The sequence below is a fragment of the Vigna radiata genome, chromosome 10 (assembly GCF_000741045.1).
Source record: "Vigna radiata var. radiata cultivar VC1973A chromosome 10, Vradiata_ver6, whole genome shotgun sequence".
NCBI lineage: Eukaryota > Viridiplantae > Streptophyta > Magnoliopsida > Fabales > Fabaceae > Vigna > Vigna radiata.
This window is the reverse complement of record NC_028360.1, coordinates 13,124,167-13,143,243: the sequence shown is the minus strand read 5'-3', so window position 1 is coordinate 13,143,243 and position 19,077 is coordinate 13,124,167. Positions and strand designations below refer to the sequence as shown.

The 19,077-nt window shown below is 34.5% G+C and overlaps 4 protein-coding genes across 4 annotated transcripts; 3 read left to right on the top strand and 1 right to left on the bottom strand.

The window, feature by feature from the left end:
* The first annotated feature begins 729 nt into the window (after positions 1-729).
* On the top strand, positions 730-4,408 carry LOC106774389 (alpha-glucosidase). Its single transcript, XM_014661368.2, has 5 exons — positions 730-1,085; positions 1,170-1,873; positions 2,060-2,290; positions 2,393-3,039; positions 3,254-4,408. Exons 1-5 carry the CDS (start codon positions 868-870, stop codon positions 4,151-4,153), a joined length of 2,700 nt encoding a protein of 899 aa, XP_014516854.1. The 5' UTR covers positions 730-867; the 3' UTR covers positions 4,154-4,408.
* A 431-nt stretch (positions 4,409-4,839) lies between these two features.
* Positions 4,840-14,012, top strand: LOC106775066. The gene is made up of 14 exons (XM_014662103.2): positions 4,840-5,027; positions 5,108-5,169; positions 5,250-5,361; positions 5,765-5,847; positions 6,583-6,648; positions 6,999-7,099; positions 7,946-8,064; positions 9,249-9,289; positions 10,118-10,206; positions 11,810-11,990; positions 12,067-12,183; positions 12,289-12,333; positions 13,288-13,416; positions 13,498-14,012. Exons 1-14 carry the CDS (start codon positions 4,979-4,981, stop codon positions 13,630-13,632), a joined length of 1,329 nt encoding a protein of 442 aa, XP_014517589.1. The 5' UTR covers positions 4,840-4,978; the 3' UTR covers positions 13,633-14,012.
* On the top strand, positions 10,235-11,803 carry LOC111242619. The gene is made up of 3 exons (XM_022786845.1): positions 10,235-10,842; positions 10,922-10,979; positions 11,103-11,803. Exons 1-3 carry the CDS (start codon positions 10,643-10,645, stop codon positions 11,166-11,168), a joined length of 324 nt encoding a protein of 107 aa, XP_022642566.1. The 5' UTR covers positions 10,235-10,642; the 3' UTR covers positions 11,169-11,803.
* Positions 14,013-14,162: 150 nt separating the features above from the next.
* LOC106774851 (wall-associated receptor kinase-like 10) lies at positions 14,163-17,380 on the bottom strand. Its single transcript, XM_022786844.1, has 4 exons — positions 16,479-17,380; positions 16,124-16,174; positions 14,614-15,786; positions 14,163-14,487 (listed from the first exon to the last, which is right to left on the bottom strand). The coding sequence occupies exons 1-3, from the start codon at positions 17,350-17,352 to the stop codon at positions 14,624-14,626; spliced, it is 2,088 nt and encodes a 695-aa protein (XP_022642565.1). The 5' UTR covers positions 17,353-17,380; the 3' UTR covers positions 14,163-14,487; positions 14,614-14,623.
* Between the last annotated feature and the right edge of the window lie 1,697 nt (positions 17,381-19,077).

Here is a 19,077-nt window from a genome sequence, read left to right as displayed (position 1 = left end):
GATAGGATTCACATTATTTCCACAAAAGCATCCTATCTACTTAAACTCTATACTTATTATATAAAACAACAACATTTTTTTAAGAGAATATTTTCTTATTATAAAAATAAATTAGACTTAAACTATGACCTTTAAGAAGTAGGTGGCTTAACTAAATTTAAATGAATAAATTTATAATTGAAGAATACAAAGTATATAATGAATAGCCAATGAAATGATAAATTTTATAATAATATTTTATTTTAAAATATCCTTTAAATGTTAAATATAAGTTAAAATTATTTGCTTTTGTTGATGATTATTTTTAAGAATTTGGTTATCTAACATCATTAAAAAAAAGAGGATTTGTTATACACTAAATATAGTAAGAAGAAGATGATTTTTTTATACTATACATTGAAGTACTCAATTTTATTTTTGAAGTCAGCAACTTGGTTGTATACCCATTCCAGAGGACAAAATAAAAGGTAAGCATTACACTCAATTATTATAATAAAATATACTTAATATATGTTACTTCAGAAAGAAAGTTATTAAATTTATTTAAGTTATTCTCTATATTATTTTAATCATAACAGAGACAATTTTATATATTATGATAATAGTTAATTATTACAAGGATAAAATTCACATACTAAATATGAATGAATACATGTTCCGAAATACCACTGAACAAAATGCAGAATTACATTCACAAGAACCCATCATGCATGTTTCGATTATATTATAGTTGGGCGAACATACCTTGGTCGTTGGTTCCTAGAAGTAAAGGTCTTGTAAAAAGACATGTGCGTCAACTCAGCTTCGATTCCTTCCTTTTTTTGATGCCTCCCTCCAACATCATTCCCTTCATTTTACATTCAACACATGGCTGCACCCACTTTTCTCGCTCTTGTACTCTTCTCTCTCTCTATCTTTCTTTCTCTTATCTTCTTCTGCTCAGCTTCATCACCACTTGGATATGGCTACACCATCTCGTCTCTTCATGCTTATCCAAAAAACAACTCTTTCATTGCACACCTTAACCTCATCAAACCTTCCTCTCTGTTCGGACCCGACATTCCTCACCTCTCCCTTGATGCAAGGTAACAACCACCAATTACCTTTTCTTAACACTTTATCATCTATCTACTTACATAAATCACTGTTTTTTGTTTTGGATATCGAAGCTTTGAGAACAAGGATAGGTTCAGACTCAGAATCACTGACTCCAACAACAAAAGATGGGAAATTCCACAGCGTCTCATTCCCAGAGTCTCCCCTTCTCAGTATCAACCTCATCGCCACCTCCATGGTTCTTCTCCACAGTCTCTCACTCTCACACATCCACACTCAGACCTTCTTTTCACCCTCCACAACACCACCCCATTTGGCTTCACTCTGTCGCGCAAATCCTCCAGCGATGTTCTCTTTAATGCCGCACCAGACCCTTCCAACCCTCAGACTTTTCTTGTCTTCAAAGACCAGTACTTGCAGCTCTCCTCCTCCCTCCCGCCACAAAGAGCCTCTCTTTACGGCCTNGGGGAACACACCAAGAGCTCCTTCAAGCTCCGACCCAACCAGACCCTTACACTGTGGAATGCAGATATTGCAAGCGCCAACCCGGACGTCAACCTTTATGGCTCTCANCCTTTTTACTTGGACGTGAGATCACCCTCCCCAGATGGAAGAGTGAGGGCTGGCACATCACATGGGGTGTTGCTGCTCAACAGCAATGGAATGGATATTGTGTATGGTGGTGATCGCATTACTTATAAGGCCATTGGTGGGATTTTTGATCTTTACTTTTTCGCTGGATCTTCTCCGGAACTGGTGTTGGAGCAATACACTGATCTCATTGGCAGACCTGCTCCAATGCCTTATTGGTCCTTTGGTAAGTCAATGAACTTATTATCTTGTAGTTTCCATATTGTGTTACTAAATAACATAATTTACTCCTAACATGTGCAGTGAATCCCAATCTAATTGTTAATTAGTTGTAGTTTCCTTTTATCTATTCATGTCAATCCGTTATATCAAATGCCTTGTTATTCCACATTATTTTTTGTCTCTTCTGAAGGTTTTCATCAGTGTCGATGGGGATACAAGAATGTAAGTGATATACAGAGTGTGGTTGCCAACTATGCAAAAGCAGCTATACCCCTTGAAGTTATGTGGACGGATATTGATTACATGGACTCATTTAAAGATTTCACCTTAGATCCCATCAACTTTCCGCTGGATAAGATGAGAAGCTTTGTTGACACTCTTCATCAAAATGGTCAGAAATACGTGCTTATCTTGGATCCAGGTACTTAATTTTGACACAAGATAAAAATCATATTATGCTCTAAACGGTTGAGTACGTATATGCATCTTTTATTTATTAATTGTTGGCAGATTGTGGAAACAGGTATCAATGTAAATGAGACATATGCAACCTATGTCAGAGGCTTGAAGGCTGATGTCTACATAAAGAGAAACGGAACCAATTATCTTGGTGAAGTTTGGCCTGGACCAGTTTATTACCCTGATTTTCTTAACCCTCAAAGCCAATTATTTTGGGGTGGGGAAATCAAATTATTTAGGGACCTTCTTCCTTTTGATGGTCTTTGGCTTGACATGAATGAATTATCTAATTTCATCACTTCTCCTCCCATTCCATCTTCTAATCTTGATAACCCTCCTTACAAAATTAACAATGGTGGAATTGTACGATCCATTAATTACAGAACAGTCCCAGCCACATCTTTACACTACGGTAACATCACTGAGTATAATGCCCACAATTTGTATGGACTATTAGAATCCAAAGTAACTAACGAGGAACTGGTGAATATAACTGGTAAAAGGCCCTTCATTCTGAGTAGATCAACTTTTGTAAGTTCTGGTAAGTATGCTGCACATTGGACAGGAGATAACGCTGCTACATGGAATGATTTGGCATACTCAATTCCATCGATATTAAATTCTGGAATCTTTGGGATTCCAATGGTTGGAGCAGATATATGTGGTTTCGGTGGAAATACAACTGAAGAACTTTGCCGGCGCTGGATCCAGGTAACATTGATCCTCAAATGCAGTAGTATAGAAAGGTATTTTTATAGAATGAAATGTTATAAAGTATTCAATGCTTTCCTTGCCTAAATATACAAGTAGTCACTTGTGAAAACTTAAAAGTACTTTGATTTTTGTTTTGTTGAAAAAAATGGAGAAAGAAACATTGAAATGCCATTGCATACACATCTAATTCCTTTTATTTTTATCAATGCAGTTGGGGGCTTTTTACCCCTTTGCCAGAGATCATTCAGATATAAACTCCATCAGACAAGAGCTTTACATTTGGGAATCAGTTGCAGCATCAGCTAGGAAAGTGCTTGGACTTCGTTACCGTCTTCTCCCTTATTTCTACACACTAATGTATGAAGCACATACAAAAGGGATACCCATTGCACGGCCTCTTTTCTTTTCATTCCCCGAGGATGTCACAACGTATGAAATAAGCTCTCAGTTTCTATTAGGCAAAGGGGTTCTGGTATCACCTGTACTACAATCTGGGGCAACCACTGTTGATGCATACTTTCCTAAAGGAACCTGGTTTGACCTTTTTAATGTCTCAAATTCAGTGATTGCAGAATCAGGCAAGTATGTGACTCTTGATGCTCCACCTGATCACATAAATGTGCATGTTGGGGAAGGTAATGTTTTGGCCTTGCAAGGAGAAGCATTGACAACTGATGCTGCCCGGAAAACTGCATTTGAACTTGTGGTAGTTATCAGTGGCAGTGGAAATAGTTATGGTGAAGTGTATTTGGATAATGGGGAAGCATTAGACGTAGCAGGAGTGAAATATGAGTGGACCTTGGTAAGGTTTTATGGGGCTATACAGAACAATAGCGTTGTTATTACATCTAAGGTGACTAATGGAAGATTTGCTCTGGACCAAAGGTGGATCATAGACAAGGTAACTTTCTTGGGGATACCCAAGCATCAGAAGTTTAATAGAATGGATTTGTCAGAGAAAGAGTTGAATATTGTGAATAGGACAAGTTCAATGACTAATGCAGTTATGAAGTCACATTTTGATAGCTCCTCTGAGTATGTGAGTGTACAAGTTTCTAAATTGTCACTTCTTATTGGAAAAGAATTCAAGCTGGAGGTAGAAATCAAGTAGAAGGGAACTCAAGAGGCCAAATTCCCACTGAGAATTTGTGCTTTTGTTCATGGCTGCATTTGGGTCTGTTCTTTTTTCCACTGCCAAGATTTCTATCAAGAAGTCCATTTTCCCAGTGTCACTACACTAAAATTTATAAAATATCATGTTTGTATCATAAATAAATGTCAGAGAATAGTTTCACCATGGCTATGAAACTCAAGCATAAACATATCTGCCTATCAATAATATTTGTGAACTATATATTATCTATTACAACTGGAGTTGGGCACTCATAATATATGTCATAAAATTAGTGGTTACCTTTATACCTCTAGACGTTCAGTCCGTAATTGCATGCAGGATAACAAGTAATGCAGTATCCACGATGACTGTATTTTTTTAGAATAAAAATGATCACAAGAATTTAATATTCAAACAATACCAATTGAGACTTGAGAATAGCCACCTTCATTAATATACTCTTAATGTTTTAACACATTTTAAAAATACTTCACCTCATATTTAGAATTTGTATTTTATAAACTCATCGCCTTTAATATTTGTGAATTTTTTGATAAGTCTCCATTTTATTATCTCCTTAATAATGTAAATATTTTTTAGTTGAGGTGTTTCTAAAACTGTCACAGATGATAATTTTGTAATAGTTTTAAGCCACTAAAAAAACAGTCACGAAGAGTGTTTTTTTTATCCCCTGGAACCGCGATGGAAAAACTAAAAAACCCTTGAACAGTAAAGGGTTTAAGAGCATAGGCGCTTTTGTGGTGTTGAGCTGAGTAGAGTGTCGAAGTAGACGAGGTTTCTCTTACTGAATTTGTTTCCACCATGTTTTCTCGCACTCGCACCTTTCCTTTCATTCCCATCGCCTCAAAAGGTATTACTTCTCTTTTGTCTTCTCTCTTTCTCTTTCTTCACTGACCTAACGCTGTTTCTCTTTCGCGATTCCCAATCAAGTGTGTGCCTCTCCACTCGAAGCTTTCTACTCCACCCACATTGTCGGCGATAAGCCCGTTCTGGTAAGTAATCCATTATCTTCTCATGAATTCGAATTTCCTAGCCATGACTGCGCCATTGCCACCGACTGTTGTTCCACCAGGTTCGGGATTTTATTCATTCCGCACTCTACCACCCCTTACATGGCTACTTCTCCCGAAGATCGGGCTCCGTTGGAGTTCTTCCTAATGCTATCAAGTTCAATCAGCTTCAAGGTCTCGCTCTATGTATTTGTTTATCTGTTTTCTGTTAATTGATTTTCGAGAATTAAGTAGTACTGTTACTAGTTATTTTAAAATAAAATGAAGTTAATTTTGTTTCATTTTGTCTGAAGGAGGAATGTACCTCACGCTATTGATAATGACCTTTTTACAATTTTGGCTGCCGGTTATAAATCATAATTTGGGGAATTAGCTTTAAAATATCTGCTTTGGATTTTTCAGTTCAGACAGTTGATCTGTTCTCTGGATTCAAGGCAAAACATTGAACTTCTTAAAATTCCTGAACCATTTCAATTCAAACACTTGTTATATTTCTAAGAAGTTGAATGACTCAATTTTACATTGGTTATAAGTTTTCCGTGTTTTGTACTTATGTAATAGAGTGGTGACATTTCAGGCCGTAAAGCTTATATGAGATACTTGGATAATATTTACAGGCAGAGTGATATATCGTGGTTTACACCAGTGGAACTTTTTAAGGTACCCTCTCGATGTGATAAAGATTTTCCGGTCCTTAATTTATAGGATAATGATTGAGAACGTGGTTTTTATGGTTTTCAGTTTTGTATGTAGAAATTTTCTTTGTTTCTAAATAATTTATTTAATCAAGAATTTATAGTTTCCATGGACGTTGAATCTTAAGAGCTATTTTTGGTTAAGCTCAAAACCTTCTTGTCAACATGGGGCTGCAAACAATAGAAATTGATTTAAAGGATTAATTGGTCTCTGTTTTGGGGATGTGAGCATTACCTGCAAATTTGTGGTGTTAAGATGGATGCATTTAGGGAAAGTTCAGGCAAGAATTGACTAGGTGAGGCATATAAGTTAAAATTGAAAACAAGAAGAAAAATTAACCTAGGCATCACACAAACAATGGGACTGAAGGACCAGGTCTGAATTAGGTTCCCAAACTAAAAATCTCACAAGGAAAAATTGAATGTTGAAAATATAGTTTCACAATTCACTCAATTCATCGTTGGAATCTAAATGGAAAATCAAGCACAGATTGGTATGCAATTTGTGTTAATGTTTTTCAGGATTTGTGTTAATGTTTTTTCTTTGGTTTATCAATTTATAGTGAAATTAGTTTCTGTTGCTTGAAACAGCTGTAGAACCTCAATTATATTTTTGTTTCTCTTAAAATTTTCCATCATGTATGTCTAAGCAGTGCTCTAGCTCTTTCATATTTATTTATTTATGTATTTACTTTTGTAGCCTTGGTATGCTCATGCTATTGCTGAAGCCATCATGCGCACTGCAAATTTCTCTGTTCCTCTAAAAGTAAGTGTCTTGCAATCTTGTTGCATTTGATCAGTGTTTCTTGTCTAGGTTCATCTGGCATTTTTCCCCAATCTAAACTTCTCTCTTCGTCCAGCAACTGGACTATATGAGAGCTCTGCATGTGCTGCTATTCAGCACTAAACCACTTATCAGATAAAGTTTCACACTTATTAGATAATGTTTCACTTCTATATAAGTACGTTTCATACCTTTATATTATCTCAATAAGCCTCGTATTTTCTTTTTGATAATATAATGTAGTAAGTATCTTAAATTTATCTTGTTTACACAGGCTGTTCCTTTTTACTACTTCAATCAGTAGTTGATACTATCCTCTAATTTGCAATCAGATATATGAAATTGGTGGTGGATCTGGAACATGTGCCAAGGGTATAATGGATTACATAATGTTGAATGCTCCTGCAAAAGTTTATAACAGTATGACTTACATGTACGTGCCTTGATAGTCAATGTAATATATATTTATTATAAAACCAAATTGTAGTGTTAGACACAGTTTTTAATTTCTATGTTAAGATAGTGGGTTTAACTTTTATTGTATGTACCTCTATTGTCTGTGTAATTCATATGTTGCATAATTCTCCCATTAGTAACTTCTATGTAGTCAATCTTTACTTTGGTGATTTTAGTAATTTCATTGCAATAATATTAAAGGTGAATGATGTACAGAAAATTAGAAATTAGGAAGCTGGGTCCCTTTTGATTTTACTTGACTGTATTCCATTCTCAGCCAATTTGGATGGGATGGTTTGGACCAATTCTGGAGGTAATTTTCTTGTAAATTATAAATTATTTTCAATTTCTGGTGCACTCAACTACAATTGTCAAAATTGGTCTGTCCCAGCGGGCCAGACTGGGCTGAGTTTTTAAATATTTGGCAAGAATTGTACTAGACCAATGTGACATGGGTTTGATGGGCCAGGCTGTTGATAGTTGAGGCCTTACGGGAATAATGTATATCCATTGAAAAGAAGACAAATATTGTGAATGTCTAATTGAGAGGGTGAAAATAATTAGGCTAGGATTAGATTTGTGCTGGCAGTATTAATATTATAAATTTTTTACTACATTTCAAATAGTGATAATAATAATAATTTATAGTTATGCATGTGTTTTATATTTACAAATGTTAAAAAGTTAGTGGGGCAGCTGCCCTACACTCACATGTGGATCCATCCTTGAGTAGGTTCACCATTTAATCAATTTGCCTTGTGTAGCTATCTTTCATTAGAATATATGGTTCAAATCTGAATTACTATTCTTCTTTTTACCACAGCTCAGTTGAGATTAGTCCTTCACTTGCTGAAGTGCAAAGAGAAACTGTTGGTGAAGTGCGCAGCCATATACCAAAGTTCAGGGTAGAATGTCGTGATGCTTCTGACCGGAGTGGATGGGGTAGACTGCTATTATAATTCTTCCGAATTACATACTATTACAGCTTCCAATTATAAAGTGATTCAGAATCTAAAGATTAAATTATTGTATTTACTATTATAATATTTAAATTTTTCATTATTATTGCTTAGGGTCTGCAAGGTAAGTCAGCCTCCATTTGACCTGGAGGTAATGTGTTCAAATATTTGAAACATCCTGTTTACTAGTGGGTAAGGTTGTATACATTTTCCCTTTCCAACTCTTTGACTAAATGGAAGCCTCATGCACTAGGTGTATTCCCCCCCCCCCCCCCCCTTTTTTCTTATTAATAATTTATAACAAAATGGCAACAACAATGGAACAATAAATATGTTCCTTTTATCTTTCCCCATGAGTGCTACAAGGATATATCTATTTTTATAACATTTTATTATGTTTATCATCTCCATATTTACTTAATTTTCCTATTCCTCGTTTCTCTAGTATTCAGGATCCTATTACTCTATCAATACTTGTGTTGTTAGAAATCTTAATGCTTGAGGAATGCTTCAACTGGAATCACTTGTTGCTTTATTGTGTCTTGCCAAATGTTTTAATTCATATACGAGGGTATGGACTTCTATTTTTTCTTAGGGTACAATGTTGTGGAGGAGGGGAGGAGATAGTGGACATCTATGGGTTGAATGGATGATGGTGCACTTTCAGATGATAGAAAAGCTCTAGAAATTGCTTTTCACACCTGTTGCAATTATGGGGTTTTGGGTCAGAGGGATGAAAAGGAGAGTGAGACTTTGGATAATATTGAGTATTTTGACGGATTACAATGAGGTATAGGTTCTTAAAACCTATAACACTAATACTTATTTAGAATAACCATACTCCCAATTTTAAAGATTCATATCATGAGATAAGGGAATATTGTAACCAATAGTATGGAATAATAAGCAAAAAGGGAAACTAAATTAATCCTCAAGAATAATACAGTACGTTCTAAAATATGATCAAGATAATGCTGAATGAATATTTTTGTATATTCTCATAACACCAACTGACTGTTCTAGGTTGATGGAGTTATTATGGTACATGGATCTCAATTATTTACCTATCTTGCCCTTAAAACTTCCTGCCTCTTATTTTGGATGTGTGGTAACTTCTTTGCTGGATAAATTTATGCAATAATGCTAATATTGTTCCCTTCTTTACAGGGAATGTGGAGCAACAACCGTGTTGGGTAATAATGCTTGAGGTGTGTTTTATATTATTTCAATTGTTTCAAGCGGATGCTCTAAAACTTTGTGAAATGGTCAAAGAAAAGTTTCAAATCATATTCTTCTAAAGCAAATAATGTATTAGAAAATGGGGGATAAAATTGGTTAGAAGCCTATATCATGGTAGTGTCACTATGGCAAACAAAAAGTCACATTTTGGCTGACGTGGCCACTATTGAAGACTCTACTATTTTAATTCCATAGCTGCCCATGGCCCTTGCTCTGCTGTTATGCTATGGTGCTGCTACTGGGCACTATTCTGTTGCACGATGCTCAACTTTCTTTGTGATTTCAAATATTTAATTAGTTTGTACATGTCGATGAACGTAAAATTCCCAAATTTGGTGATGCCAATTATGATGTTTGTTTTTTTGGCTGCCTGTAATATAGTGGCTGTTAGCTGATATTGCTGCACTCTGAACTGCTATTAGTAATGGCCAACTACAAGCAATCAACGATTTAGGTATGGCTAGCAGCTGCTTTAATTCATACATGTATGATAATGGCCAATGTTGGGAACCTACCGAGAGCAGATTAGCCTGTTCTCATAGTTCAAGGCACCATTTTACTGTTTTTGGCATTAAAAATTTGTGCTGGTAGTTCCCTGTCAGAAGCTAAGATCGGGCATTTGGCTATCTGCCAAACGCATCATAGAAAATTTGAGTCAATTCTGTGTGTTTTGCTAAGAACTTTGGTATTTAGATGTTGCAAATTGGAAATCTTCTTTTGCTGGTGCTTTCTTTCTCATTAATGATGCATTTTTATTATAATTTAGATATTAACAACAATTAATTTACTTTGTGTAGGTACTTGATAATCTTCCACATGATCTTATCTATGCAGAGAATCAAATTTCTTCGTGGATGGAAGTTTGGGTTGAGAGGCAACATGACCAGTAAGTATCAGCTTTATGTTTGGACGCTGAACATACTTGTGCACATAACCCTTGACACATTCTAGTGCTTCATTTGGTAGTAGCTATTAGAAAATCTAACAAATTTCTTGTGATATTTTTTTTATATCTTAGAATATTTTAGAATATCCTTGATAATGTTTTTTTATTTTATGATTTTGCTTTCTTATTTAATCAGCATCTTTGTAATTATGGGTCTAATTGTATCATAGGAATGGGAATATTATTTCGTATATATATTTGTTTCATTACTTCAATATTGTGTACTCACAGTTTCAATATTTCTTGCATCTTATTTGCTCTTTTTAAAAACCTCATATTAGAGCTGTACCGATTAGTCTCCTCTTCCATCGTGTCTCTTTTTTTCAATGTCACTATCATTTTTCTGCTGTCCTAATTGTTTTACCACTGCAAAAATATGTGGCAAGTGTTGTTCGGCAACATTGACTTTCCCAATAGGTATTTGCCAGCACCAACTTTTCTAGCGACACACATTGTGCTTGCCTCCTTTCAGGAGTTTGTCCTTTTATTTCTGATCATGGCTTCCTCTAGTACTACACCTCAGTCCATTGATAATCCCCTGACAACTTTTTCTATGTATGAAGATTTCCTCTACTGGTATGAGCATAGCTAGACCATTGTTTCTATTACCGTGGTGTTTGTTATGCAACTTTTTTCTCACCAATGGTCATTACAGTACTTCTATTCCCATCCACGATCATTGGCTCTTTTGCCGCAAATCAACCATATTTACGGTAGTCACTTCTATTCCTGCGGATGATTATTTCGATGGTGAATTGTCATTTATGGTTCATAATAGCATAGCTCTCTGTCCCAGATGTTGTTGTCAGACTTACTTTCACGTTTAAATATTTTAGGTCTCCAGTTATATTGCATTCAAGCTTCCAAATGAGGTTGAGGAAGTTGGACCTTGCTTTGCTTGATTGTTTGCCAAGAAATTTCTCAGTTTGATGATTATTCTTGCTATTTGGCTGCGCCATCTTTGTAGTAATTCTCTCTCGGTTCTCCAGCATCCGAATTACCTTTCCAACAATTGTTTTTGGTGGAACTCAGTTTTTATGTTTTCTAACTGTTTATTATTTGTGGGGAAGTGAATTGTTTTTCTTGCAACAAGTTGAAAGCTTAGTAAGATATAACCCGAGGGGGATTGTTAGAAAAATATAGGTAATATTTGATGATACTTTTTCTAAACCTAAAAGTATTTTGGAGTATCCTTGACGATTTGTTAGGATTTATTTTTATTTTATATGCTATGATATTTTTCCTTATTTAATTAGGATCTTTATAATTTTAGGCCTATTATATGATGTGAATAGGAATATTATCTCTAATATTTATTTGTATTGCGTTAATTCTATACAAAATGTACACCAATGTGTAGTCAAGAAGACACAGTTTCAATATTATCTATTTTTCTCTTATTTGAAAGGGCAGTAGCCACAAAGTAAAAAAGAACAAAGATGTTTTCATTTATCATTTAAGTGATTATTAAATCATAACATTATTATTTGGCCTCAACCTAAATGAGAATTACACATCACCAATCATTTTTTATCTTTATTAGTGAAACATTCAATGAGTTATACAAGCCCATGCAAGACTCACTGATCACGCGTTGTGTTGAGATCATGGACATGGATAAAACCAACACAACTCATAGCAGTGCAGTTTCTACTACTCTGAAAAGCGTTTGGTCTAAGGTTTACCCAAAACCACGTAGATGTTGGCTGCCGACTGGTTGCTTGGTAAGAGTCTCTTAAATCTTCCTTAAGTCTTACCTATAAATTGATTTTTGCATTTATTATCGTCTCTCTTTCCCAGAAATTACTTGAGGTTCTCCATGAGGTGTTGCCAAAGATGTCTTTGATTGCTTCTGATTTCAGCTACCTGCCAGATGTGAAGTTACCTGGTGAAAGAGCTCCCCTGGTTTCAACTAAAGTACATTCTTATTATACTTTTCAACAAAACCACTGTTGTCTGTTTTTGCATCTTGTAGACTTTAGAGATAAGTTTAATTAACTGAGTTTCCCTTATGAATGGCAGAAAGATGGAAGCAGCACAGACTATGACAATTATATGGAGGCTAAGGTTCACTTTACCTCTAGCTTCTTTCACTTTCAACCTTTTTTTTCCTTATTCTCACTTGTTCACTTCGTCTAGTGTCGTACATTATATCGGATAGTTTTGTTGCTTGACACAATCTTACTTAAATTTTATACTATGTTTCAAGTATTATTTCGTATATTATGCTGAGGCACTCATGATTTGCTAAAAGGTAATTGCTACAGAAGCCGTTGAACGTGGCAGTTTGAACGTACTAAAAGTTTTACATTTAATAATTTTATTCAATAAATTCGTATGGCACGATAACTTGTGTTTAATAATATGGAATGTATGGCCTAAGAAGTAGGCACTTCTTTTTAAGATTGTTATTTGTTAAAAGATGTTAAGAGTCAAATGTACATCCGAGGGAGTATAATAAATTATATAAGTGCGAGCCAAAGCGGTTTAGAAGAACCAATAAGGTGCTTTATCCATTTATTTACTTATCACCGATAGAAACAACAACCTTCAAACAGGTTAGGACTTGCTTTAATGCATTATCGAGAGGAACCATTTTCGTTAGTTACTAGTGATCAGGAACGATCGAAATTACAAACATATATTGCCCTGGAAGGAACTTAAAAGGCTGTTTGGGAGCATAAATGCCTTGGTGGTATAATAATATGAAGAACCTGAAGCATAGCATAAATGTCTTGGTACCAGTGTAATTTAAATTGCAAGATTAAATGATGTTTTAAAAGTTTTTTCCGTGATTGATATTACTTGCCTGTCTCTTACTAATCACAAGTGATTGAGTATTTCATAGTAATTTCTGGATCGTTTTGTTGCTTCCACTTACGACATATGACTATTTAAGCTCAATTACCATTTCACACGAGTACAGAACTAATTACGCATGATGTCTTGTCATAGAACAATTTCTTCCTTTAACTTCTAAAAATACATGGTTTTACTAAAGCATGTGTTTATCTTTTGCAGGGTGACGCTGATATTTTCTTTCCTACAGACTTTTGGCTCTTGGAGCGAATAGATCATTATTGTTCTGGGTGGCTAAAACTTCACGGTGATCATACGTCAAAAAAAGGAAAGAAAAGGAGAACAATTACGGTAAGGCAATAACAGATGTGTTTTGCTTCAAATGGTTAGCAACTTAGTGTTTTCTTGCTCAATGGTTTATATTTGATGCAGCTGGAAACATCATCTTTCATGGAGGAGTTTGGTTTACCCACAAAAACGAGAACCAAGGATGGATACAACCCAATCTTGGATGACTTCAAAAATACCAAATTTTATCTTAGTGTCCCTACACACAATACTAAGTAGGTATGGTCATACTCAATACTAGTATACCATCATTACTGGTCTTTGAGCATGAATGAGTTTCAAAGTACCGTGTCTGCGGTCATACGTAATCGATGGGCATTTTTTCCTTAGACATATTGCCCTCCTCTCTGATACCCCACAAATTGTTTGATTTAATTGTAATACACATTTTTACATAGGTTTTAGAACAACACGACTTTCACAATAATCTTTGTAATGTCGTATTTGCTAGTATTCTAATTTGTACGCTGCAAGATCTTACTCTCAAGGTATATGCCTCGCCAAGTGATACTTCACCTCAAGAATTTGAAGATGAAAAGAAATATCTACTCTCGATAAAAGTTGAAAGATTATAAAGATTTTACGAATGAGAGATCAAAGATATGATTTTTATTATTAATAATGATGAAATTTAAGTGTTTGGGAGTCGTACATATGCTTCAATATTTTTAATAAGCTACAAGGTAATTAATACTTTGTAGCCGAAAAACTTGACAAAAAAAAATGCTTAAAGAGGTGACCGCGGAAGAATAATACTATAAAAGCTTCAATATAAACGAAGATATAAAACCCATGTGTTTAAACTAGTTGTTGAAGGTTTCAAAAGAAAATTAACAAAGGCACTATTACAAACTCAGCTTCTAGCAATAACAACTCAGCTTATAAAGGCACCACCACAAACAACAATATAAACACGTCAGCTACATTCAACATAAGCATTTTATAGAGCATTTCTACTATCACTATTTAAAAGTGAGATGGAATGCTGTAACTGAGTACTTTTAGCTCCCTTCTTGAAGAACATGAACAAGCATCGATGAGTTTTCTCACAACCATGAATCAAAACATCAACAGCTGAAAGTGTACATATCCAACAATTAATTGCCGTATTGGTGGTTAGGTATAATATGTCTTATAATAAAAATGATTACATATATATATATATACACACACACAGAAGAACAAAACTAGAAAACTCACCAATTACTTTTTATTGTACCATAGGTACAACCTTTTGAGTACCATGACTTTGACGTAGAATATCCATCCCTAGGATGCCAACTTCTGCAAGCTCAACTTCGTCACCTTTTTTCTCTGCATTACACTTCCTAACCAATCCATGAATCCCTTCTAATTCAAGTGTGATCTCTTTCATAGTTGGACGTTTCTTTCCATTCAACTCTAAGCATCTATTTGCAAGATTAGCAACGGCAATGATTTGTCCCTTCTCAGCTTCTTTCGCAACTCTTTTGTCAATAATGTCAAACAGATTGTCCTCCTCCAGACACTCAACAAAATATGATGCTAGACTCTTGCACTCTCCAGATCTTGCTGGTGATATTGGCTTTTGGCCTGTTAAAAGTTCAGCAAGAACTACTCCAAAACTATATACATCACTTTTCTCTGTAAATTGACTAGTGTGAAAATATTCAGGATCCAAATAACCGAAGGTACCTTGAACAACAGTTGTAAGATGAGTAGCTTCAATAGAAATTACCCGGGATGTTCCAAAATCTGCAATTTTTGCCCTATACTTATCATCCAATAGTATATTTGTGGATTTGATATCTCTATGATAAATGGGTTTAGATGCAACCGAGTGCAGGTAAAAGAGAGCTCCTGCGATCTCAGTGGCAATTCTCAAACACATCTCCCATGTCATTGGTAATAACTCCTTTGTCTGGTCATGCAAATATTCAAAGAGATTACCATTAGGAATGAATTCATAAACAAGTAGGGGAATTTCTGTCTCCAAACAACATCCTAACAATTTGACCACATTTCTGTTGTTGATTTGTGAGAGAATGACAAACTCATTGATGAACTCTTCAATATTTCCTTCCACCTTAAATTTTTTCACTGCAACAATTCTACCATCTACAAGCATTCCTTTGTAAACCGTACCTTGCCCACCCTTTCCCAGAACTCTATCCATGTTAAAGTTGTCAGTGGCTTTTTCTAAATCATCTAAGCTAAAGAGAATACCTTTGTTTACATTAGCTTCATTAGATGACATTCTTTGTTGCAACAACAAACCACCATTCTTTTTGAAGAACTTCTGTTTACGTTTCTCTATCACTCTCTTCCTTGCAACCTTATACAACAACCATAGACCAAGGAGAAAAATGATAGATCCCAGACTTGACGAAACTCCTACACAATTTGTCACAATAAATTCATGGATTGTAATTTGCCCAATTATAAAAGTTATTGTGCATGCATCTATAGTACTAACAAAACGAAAATTCACAGGGATGTAGTTAACGATCTGGAAAATATGAAAAACTATCTAATCATATTTAGATAATTATTTTCATAAATACTTAATAAAATGAATTACTATCACAATAAAATTACCTTATATAAGTTAATTGGTAGAAACTTTTTTTTTACTTTTCTTCTGCTATAATTAGAAAATTTTATTAGTCTAAATGTATATTTGTATTTATATATTAGTCCTGATAACTGCCTTTATAAATTTAATACGTACCTACTATAGCCCACTTCTTCGCTTGACTGTGATTATAATAACCTGGGATGGCTGAAATATCAGAAACCAAGTTAGGTTATAGGTTTTAACTTACATGTATATATTAATCTCTTGAGGTAAACTTGAACTTATGAGACTGCATGGAATTAATTACTTTGATAGCAAAAGTTGAACTGTAGTAAGATTTTAGAGCATATTTTAAAGATGTATATGCATATAACAACTGACAAAAAGAAAACAAAAGCAATGTAAAATACAATATCAGTCGTACCCAAAAAAATGGAATATAAATTATTTTATATAACAGTACGACTATAGAAGAGTGTATATTAAAGTTACTGCATAGAGATCACACCAGTGCAGCCTCCTGGAACGTAGGGATTGCCATGGAAGCCTTCTGAGCAGTGACATCTCCAACTAGAGCTTGTGTTTTGCAAAGATCCAACATTAGAGCGATTACAAGTGACATACTCTGATTCTGAAAGGTGTTGATGGGTAGAATTGTCAAGCGTGCTGTCCAATATATCCCACTCAAGAATTACATTAGTATAATCCGTATTGTTAAGGTCAAACGCATACCAGTGTTGATATGCAATGAACGCATAAGTACATGGTTCACTCACAGTATTATTGTTTTCGGTGTTAAAATGTTGAAATGATGCGTTATATTCTGAAAGATACTTGGGCAGTGAAGTCTCACAGCAGTACCTGCCACTGCAACCATCTTCTCTTACCAAGTTGAAGTTATGCTTGACTTCTTCATTGCCATCACACATGGACGCACAGCAAGCAACAGTGGACCCATTGGACTGCAAAAAGGCAAGGTTGTTGCAACCAACGGCCACAAACTTGTTTAATTCCTGGGAATACACAAAAGGGCTTCCCCTCAGGTTTATTACTTCTGGCGTCCCTCTTCTGCCCGGGCAGTTCCAATGGAAAATCGGATTCTTGATATAAACCCAATTCAAGCCAACTACTATCAACTCCAGATTTAAAGACTTTACGAAGGGTTTTTGGCCGTCGGAAGTTTCTCTGCATTCTACTTCAAACCACTTGCCTCCGTAGCATTTCGGATCTTTCATTCCAAAAGGGTACGAGATGTCAGCACCTCCACATCTGAAAATACACCCAGGCTTTGCTATAATATGCCCTTCTTTGGAATATGGAAGTCCAAAATATGGCCCTGCATAATCTGCCAGAGCATATATAGGAGGCAATGTTATGAACATGATGATGATGATGATGATGAAAAATGGTATTTTCAGAATCATTGTGGCTAAAACAGTGATCCCAATATCTGTACCTGATAATTAGAAGCTGCGTGTATTTATGCATAATTTAAGATAACTCTGCGTAATGAATTTTTAAGTATGTTATTGATCTAGTAGAAGTCAAACACTATCTTGTGGAGTAATACGGGAGGAGCTAGTCTTTCTTTCTGTTTTTTTTCTTTTCGTTTTAATTCATCAGTCGTAGGTGGTTTTTTTTGTTAGAAAGTAAAATAACAGAGGACTAAATGGAACACGGTGGAACTGTACATAGTTCTTGGGAGTGAAGGAAAGGAACTTATTTTATTAAATATAGTAACAATACAATTATAATAATTCAAATAAAACATAAAACACCATGTAATCAAGATTTTAGTAAAATGTGATAAGAAAACTGACTTGCTCCTAAAGTGTGTAGGAATCAACTTATTGACTTAATTGACGGAGTCCTATGTAATAAATTGAAATAAATTAAGACAGTTACAAAAATATAATTTTAATACATCTTTTTATCTTTTGAATTGCAAATTCCAATCTTATGTTTTAAGAATTCAAATTTGATTATTAGAAGTGGCTTTGTAAACATGTCACCTATTGATCTTCAAATTTGCAGTAAATTAAGTTTATTTCTCCATTTTGATACATTTTTTTCAAAAAATAGAGCTTGATGTTGAAATGTTTAGTTTTTCCTTGACACACTAGATTATTTGCAATTTCAATTGTTGTTTGGTTGTCAAAAAAAATCTCAGTTTTATTCTTGTGCTGAATACGTAAATCACAAAATCTTTTTGAGTCTTAAAACTTGATTTACAGTTGCGGTTACTATTATGAATTCAACTGTTGTTACTATTATGAATTCAACTTTTGTAGTGGATTGTGCTACAATCTCTTGCTTATTTATACACCACAAGAAAACTCCTGAACTTAGACTAAAATAATATCCTAAAGTACTTTTCATGCCATCATTAGATCCAGCTCAATCATTATCAGAAAATCCATACAATGAATTCTTTACACTTCTCAAATTTAACACCATAATCAACAGTGCCTTTTACATACCTCAGTATTCTTTTTGCTACTCTTAAATACATTTCACTAGCACAATGCATAAACTGAGATAAGAGACTTACAGCAAATAGAATGTTTGGCCTTGTTATGGTGAGATACATTTGACATCTAATCAAGCTCCTAAAGTATCCTTCATCAACTTTATCAACACCATCTTCCTTAGTGAACTTCTCTCTTTGATTCATTGGTGTGTTAATTGCTTTGCACTCCTCCATTTGAAATTTCTTTAATATTTTCATTTACATATTTTCTTTGGCAAATGAACATTTCATCCTCACTTTGTTTAAGTCTAATCATTACATCTTTAGAATGATCATCCTTGTCAGTAACTCTCACTAGCCACTCTTGGATTGATCATTCTTATCCACCATTCTGATCGATTATTCAGGTTAATCATCTTAGTCGACAACATATCGATTGACTATAGAATCAAAGTTATATAAACACTAATAACCACAAATTAATTAACTAATATTAATTAAATTATGTAAATCACGATTAAACTAATAATAAAATAAAAATCCATTAAAATTAATATAAATAAAATTTTAAGGTATTATTATTCACATTCCATTTAATATCTTTATGATAAGGTATTATCAAAATGATTTTAAAGTT